The 7,018-nt window shown below is 44.2% G+C and overlaps 1 protein-coding gene across 6 annotated transcripts; it reads right to left on the minus strand.

Moving 5' to 3' along the window:
- Nucleotides 1-325: 325 nt before the first annotated feature.
- Nucleotides 326-6,974, minus strand: NUDT2 (nudix hydrolase 2). 6 transcript variants are annotated; one of them, XM_053932971.1, is made up of 5 exons: nucleotides 6,700-6,857; nucleotides 6,282-6,335; nucleotides 6,070-6,152; nucleotides 5,580-5,737; nucleotides 326-2,196 (listed from the first exon to the last, which is right to left on the minus strand). In XM_053932971.1, the coding sequence occupies exons 4-5, from the start codon at nucleotides 5,710-5,712 to the stop codon at nucleotides 1,883-1,885; spliced, it is 447 nt and encodes a 148-aa protein (XP_053788946.1). In that variant the 5' UTR covers nucleotides 5,713-5,737; nucleotides 6,070-6,152; nucleotides 6,282-6,335; nucleotides 6,700-6,857; the 3' UTR covers nucleotides 326-1,882. The 6 variants fall into 6 exon arrangements, with proteins under 6 accessions (XP_053788946.1, XP_053788949.1, XP_053788945.1 ...); XM_053932974.1 differs by lacking the exons at nucleotides 6,070-6,152; nucleotides 6,700-6,857 and adding an exon at nucleotides 6,885-6,974; XM_053932970.1 differs by lacking the exon at nucleotides 6,070-6,152.
- Between the last annotated feature and the right edge of the window lie 44 nt (nucleotides 6,975-7,018).

Raw genomic sequence — 7,018 nt, forward strand, 5'->3', positions numbered from 1 at the left:
GGGGTTTTAAAAATTATTTTTCTTTTTAAATGGTAAAAAGTTTACTGTCATGAGATATTATTATAACCAAAAACTTAACTGGTCTTAAAAAAAAAAAAAGCCCTATTGGTTTAGGGCATAAATATCACAGAGGCTGAAAATAAATATCTTTGCCAGGCAGATTATTCCATAATTATTTACTGGAGGGTTTCCCAGATGTTCCTTGTGAAAATATTTTATTATTAGACATGGGCAGAGGAAGAACTCTTTCTTCACCAGTGAGCAGCAAGAATCAGAGTTAAATTCTGACTTTCTAACATTTCTACTTTAAATGAAACTCAAAGACTCTGGGATCAAAAAATGTTTAATAATCATTTTACTCACAAAATCAGTGGGAATACATTCTGTACATAAATCACTTAAAATGCACACACGGTGCCTGACCCATTATCACAGTTACACCCCTCGGAATTTTGTTCAAGGAGCACATCACCTTACAGTGCACAGCACTGGTCACCCTCCAAAAGTTTGACACGCTTTGGGAACACTATGTGAGCAGTGCCATTAAAAAGGAAATACTGGCTTGGACCTGAGCAAATGTGTTTTCCAAAGCATCAAGTGATTGCGTTCATTACTGCTGAATGGGCAGAACCCATTGACTTGTTAATGACTCTCTAACTCCAGCTTAATATGCTAATCTTGCTCATAAACAGGAAGGCAGCAACACCACTGTTTACACAGCGCTGATTAAATGGTACCTCAAACAATAATGAAAAACCAAGACTGAAGCTGCACAGGCTTTTAACTCTTTCCTACTCTCACTGGTTGTTACACTCTATGCCTCCACCTGAATGAAACACTTCTGAGCAGTGTTCATAATCAAAATAAAGCCTGACTGTAATGTGGACGAGCAATGGAGTTTTTTGTGCATATATATATGCATTCATATTTATATATAAAAGCCTCCTTATAGTGCATCCCCTTTTTTGAAAATACAAATACATGCAATTTTAAATTACTCCATTGGAAGATAATGAAGTGACAAGCAAAAGACTTGTCACACTGGTACCAACATCAGTAATATCTGCTGCCCCAAAAGATGAGTGGCTGCAGCCATAGAATCACTGATAGTATGAAACAGACACAAGATTGCACATAAGCTTGGATATCCTGTGCAGAAAGTGGATTAAATTCCCTTTCCCAATCCCCTGGAAAATGTATGGCTAAGGTGTCTGTTAAAGATCAAAAAACTAAAAGAAAGAGGCAAACCAATTTCAATTTACCACTTAAATACCATACCTCAACCATTTACTAAGACTGTCTGGATGGAAAATGTTCTCACAACAGTAAATTATGGATGTACATAAATTCATAATACAAAAAAAAAAAGACCTGAAATGATCTGACAAGTTATCACTGCATATCACTGGAAGAGTTGGGAATAGAACTACTGCTTCCTCATTTGAAATTCAAGGTATGACTTCTACAGTAAGCGTTTTGTTATTAAAAATCCCCATATGCTCATTTTCTCAACTCTCTAGCTTTATATCAGCAAGTCAAGATGTATCAAGTGTTTGATTTTTCAAACACTTGTTCAGCACTTCAAGGAAGAAAAAGAAAGGGAAGGAAAAAAAAGAAAAGGAGACAGAGGAAGTCTTTTGTTAGCACTGGGCTTCAATTCAGACATCTCTGGCTTATGGTTCAATCAGACTACGTTTTTTTGTGCTAGTTAGGAGAGACAAAAGCACAATCTCTTTAAAAGCTCCATGTATCCTCACTGAATTTCTACAGATTAAAAAAAAATAAATCTACATTTCTGCAGCCATATAATTCTTTCTCCAGTTTAAAACATAAAAAGCACACCTGTCTCCTCAAGAAATCCCCTTGTACTTCACAAAAACACTTATTCTCTGGAGCAGAGAAACTGATGCACTTCTTTCAGCATTGCTTGCATGTCCTCATATTCTGCAAATTTGCAGGCATCCTCCAGCTTCAGCCACTGGAAAGCTTGGTGCTCTTCTGACAGCTTGATTTCTGTGTTGCAGTCCTTCATTTCTGCCAGCCAGTACACGACGGTCTTAGGCTTGCCATGGACAGGGTAGTGCAGCTCTTTCTTGTAGCCCTCAATGAGGGTGAGCTGGCTGGCCTGCAGACCAGCCTCCTCCTGTGTTTCCCGGAAGGCTGTCTGCAAGTCATCCTCCCCAGGGTCCACGTGGCCTGCCAAGAGGGTGGAAAAGTAAATCTCTGGGAAGGAAACTCACATTTTGCTTTAATCGGGAAACACTGGGAGGCAGAGATGAGAGTACATGGTAGCTGACACAGGATGAAATGGAAATTGGAGAGGAGAGATTGCTTTTCCAGATCTTATGTCTTGATTTATCTTTGTCTTATGGCTTTTAGGATCATTGTTTATCCCTCACCTCTTGAAACTTCCATCAGCCTCTCAGCATCAGACATCTTTTCTTCCCACTCCTCCCCTCCACTTCTGGAGTACTCTACACCCATAAAATTCCATCTTAGATTATACTGAGGACTGAGTCCCTCATTTTTCCTTTATGCAGTTAGAGCAGAAACAGGTCATCTGAGAGTCTTAATCCTCTCTCAATTATGTCCTCTCACATCAGCTTAAGGCTCAATTCTGCAAAACTCTTAGTTGTGCCAACAGTCCAGAAACAACAGGACCAGGCACAGACACCTACCATTTAAAAGGTGCATTTCATTTAGGCAGCCAGGGATATTTTTCTCTTCCATACTCCCCTCTGAAACAAGCAACAAATCTAAAAGCCAGTCCTTTCACCAGCTGGGCAGTTCTCCTAGGACACACCATTTATTTTACGTTGCTGAGAACGAGGTGTGCCACTACAAACAACAGATAAATATAACAAATCCCCAGCCGTTTGTACTTTTGTTGAAAAATGTCAGATTTGGTTTTCTCATGAAAGCTCTGGACCAGAACATAAATAGAACAAGTCAAGCAATATCTCAAAAAAGCAACATAGCAGGAGCTGGGACATTTTAGGAGGTAAAAGGTTTAAGCTCTGTTTTGTCCCTGATGTCACTCTATTTTCTATGTAGCTGGCTCCAAATAGCTATAATTTCATCACAGAGATGAATTGTTCCTCAGCTCTCAGGTACCCAAAGTGCCCTTCTAGTACCACATCTGGGGTATGTGGGAAGTTTGTTTTGCCTTTGCAACAGGTCCCACTCACTTCCCTGCCTGTGTATCAAAAACATGAATACCTCTTACAACACAACTTCACCTCAAATGTAAAATACACGTTTCCTTCAAGCAGCAGCTGTGCAGAAAACAGCATCTGATGTTGATACCTGTTGATAACCTCAGGTCTAAGCTCAGTAAGTTGCCACACTTGTGCAGTACAGTCTACCTGCAGAGCAGAAAAAGGACTGCAGGCAGCACCTCGCACACCACAGCTTTCAGATCCTCCCACCTGTTCCCACTGGTGCAGTTCTAATAGATTGAGAAGGAAAATGAACCCTACATCCCCCTCCCATCAGCCTCAGCTAGTGCAAAGTCATGGTCCTAGGGGCAGAGATAAGGCTGATGAGGTTCATGTGAGGGGATCCAAGCAAGTCCAGTTTAATCCCATAAGAGTTGCAGCAGCTTAGAGAATTTGTAAAATAACAAGGTACAGCTGTAGCTGTAAACGGCCTTTTGTGTGTGCTTTGAGAGACAAGTACAACTTCTCCTTCTGACTCCTACCCCATGGAATCTATGTCAACATCACATACATGTTACCACACTGCACATCCCAGGGCCACCTTGGAAGACTACTCCTATCACAGATACTATAAAATGAAATAGCTTCTCTTCATTAAATCCCCCCCAAATCAATATCAAGCTTCTATTACAGGCCATGATAAGATTCTGGTCTTTGATCTCTAAAATCTGAAGCAGTGTGTTAAGGGAGGTGATTCTCCCCCTCTGCTCTGGTGTGACCCCACCTGCAATGCTGCATCAATCTCTGAAGTCCTCAGCAAGGGAAGGACATTGACCTGCTGGATTGAGTTCAGATAAAGCCATGAATACGATCAGGGGGTGGAGCACCTCTGCTTTGGAGACAGGATGAGAGAGTTGGGGCTGTTCAGTCTGGAGAAGAGAAGACTCTGGGGAGACCTCAAAGCCCCTTCTGGTGCCTAAAGGATGGTTGTTTATAAGAAAATTGGGGACAGATGTTTGAAAAGGGCCTGGAGTGACAGGAGAAAGGCTCCTGCTTTTCATCTAGGAGAGGGCAGACTCAGACTACAGACAAGGAAGACTTGCTTTTACTATGAGGGTGGTGAAATACTGACACAAGTTTCCCAGAGAGGTGGTAGGTGCCCGATCCCTGGAAACATCCAGGTTGGATGGGACTCCGAGCAATCTGCTCTAGTTGAGGATGTTCCTGCCCACTGGTGGGGGCTTGGACTAGACAACCTTTAAGAGTCCCTCCCAACCTACATTATTCTGTGGTTCTGGGTGTGTTAAATGTATGCTTATGAGACAATTAGCTCCCTACCAAAATGCCTAGAAGTAATTTAAATCACTTGTCCAGAATTACTGTGTTCCCAGGGATTCTTCCACAAGATTTCTTCTCACAACAATCAATCATGTCCCAGCAGATTTTTTTTAGCTTTCCGCTAGGCTGCAAACTCAACTCCCTTAGGTTCTTGGTGGAGTAGACAAAGGGGGACGTTTGGAAAGTTTTGTTCTTTCCCTCAATAGAAGAGCCTAGCTGACAGCATTCAAAGATTTTTTTTCCCCCAATTTGCAAGTTCTTGTTTATAAACTGCTGCACCATGCTTTTACAAAATGAGAAGTAAAAACTATCAGGAAAAAATCTCAGGTGGTAAAAAAGAGCATGCAAGAAGATCTCCAGGGAACCTAAAGTATTTCTGTGTTGCACTTTTCCTGGTACCAGGGTGTGACTGTGTACTACCAAACACTGGCTCTCCAATGTGCCTTTACAGAGGAGGTGCTGCTCTGTCCTGGGACACAGGGCTTGTTTTCTGCTCTGAGGCAGACCAAGAATGACCAAGAATGGCTGGTAAGGTTAATTCTCCTATCTGTTCCTCTCATCTCTACTGCATTAGGCAAGTGATCTTCATCAACGATCTCCTGCATCATAAGAACAGTGTATTAAAGTGTTCTATTACAGATTTCAGTTTGCCACCCTGCAGACTGTGACCACAGCCCTGCAGACTCTGATCACACATGGGTCAAACAATCCTGCACTGGCAACACAGCAGGTGCCTGGCAAAGGGTGAGAGCCAAGGCAAGAAGGTAGAACATCCCCACATTACCTCGCTTCAGTCACCTGCACATCTTTGTCAGAAACATCAGATGCCTGAGGAGCTCAGCTGGGTGACAGCCCTTGCCCCAACCCAAATCAGTCGTGCCCAACACTTTGTACAGCCACAACGTGCGGAGAATTTCAACCTCAAAACTGCCCCTTCACCTGCGTCAGCAGCACCATCAGACAAACAGCACAGCCAGCAGCTACTCTCAGGTGGCAACTGCCCCTCTAAACTGACCTCAACCAAAATCCTCTCTGCAACCTGACACCAATGACCTCCAGGAGTGTTACCAGAACAAAAATCACCTTTGGGTGGGGTCCAGTGGTGGGTCCCGTAGGATGTCTGAAGCAGGAGGTACTCGATGCTGTCAGTGACCTTAGAGGATGGTGCTGGCTGCAGCCTCCTGTAGATGATCAAGCCACAAGCTCTCACAGCCATTCCCCTCTGCCAACTGCACCAGGAGCTGCAGAACAGCACAAAACACAGGGCTCAAACAGACCTGCTGTATTTAGCCGGTGAACACATCTCAGCACAATAAAAAAGTTGTCCACCCCTTTGAAGTTACTACAGAATTAATTTGTATATTATTAGCTACCTTTGAATTACAAAAAAATTTCCTTTGCTATTGAGAAGCATGAAAAATTAACAGCATGCCATGCCTTTGCTGCTGATAAATTATAAACCATATTGCAGGGAGAGGAAAAAATTACAAAACAAAAGGAAAGCCACAGATTAATACTCTGAAACTTTTCCACCGCAAAACTCCAAAAGCTCTATGCAGAGGTAATACCTCACCATTACTGGAACTGGCATATGGAAATAATTGCTCTGGACAGTTTCCCTGGAGCACAGGACTCCTCAGGATATCAGGAGCAAAGCTGAGAAAATGAATGACAAAGGACAGGCTCTCTGCTGTCTCACCTAGACACAGGAGACCTCATACAAAACTAAAAGTTTCTTAGCACGTGTGTTAAATACTGATTTGATGTAAACAATAAGGAACACACCTTTTAAGTGATAAATATTGTCAGCAGTAAGCTACGCAGCCAGCATGAGTAGTTCTATAGAGAAAAAGAAGCAATGGACATGAGTAATCCATTCTACAAATCTGGCCGATTCCCAGTTCTGGGCAAAGCTTTGCATTCTGACAGACACGCATAGTTCAGTAAATAACTTTATAGAACAACGCATTTTCCTGGGACGCCAAGAGCGGCATCGTGACACCTCCAGCTTCCAACACGAGAAACCACAGCACGAAGCCCTTCGCCATCAACCACGTCCGTGGACGACGCTCAGCTCTTTTGCTTAACCACTTCAACCACTTCCTTTAGTTCCTGCCTAGTTCCTTTAGCTCAGCTGCAACAAGGACAACATCCCCACTCCGGCCCCCACAGCCCCGGGGCCAGGCCGAGGAACTAGCACCACCTCCCGTGCGCGCCTGGAAGGACAAAGACAAATCCCAGCGGGGACCCTCCGCCGGCGCCTGGCACCACGCGGCTCCGCTGCCCTGGCCTCTCCTCGCCGCCCGCAGAGGGTCGCGCCCGTGCCCAGGGATGGGGACACTGGGATGTGTCACCCCCACAGCGGCCATCATGGACCCCTGCCCTCACCTCCGCTTCCGGATCCGGCAGTGGGTGGGAACCAGCACATGATTGGCGCCAGACGGAACGAATCGCAGAGGCAGCAGCGAGGGCGATAGCCACTCCCTTCTCCTCCCGCCCTCCAGCCTCCCTTGGGCCCCGCC

Source organism: Vidua chalybeata, chromosome Z (genome assembly GCF_026979565.1).
Source record: "Vidua chalybeata isolate OUT-0048 chromosome Z, bVidCha1 merged haplotype, whole genome shotgun sequence".
NCBI classification, from domain to species: Eukaryota; Metazoa; Chordata; class Aves; order Passeriformes; family Viduidae; genus Vidua; species Vidua chalybeata.

Excerpts from the sequence above, each read along its gene's own strand:
- NUDT2 (XM_053932974.1), bottom strand. The coding sequence starts at position 5,712 with ATGGCTGTGAGAGCTTGTGGCTTGATCATCTACAGGAGGCTGCAGCCA. Across the intron at positions 2,197-5,579 it reads CCACTGGACCCCACCCAAAG|GCCACGTGGACCCTGGGGAG; the intron begins GTGATTTTTGTT and ends CCCTCTTGGCAG.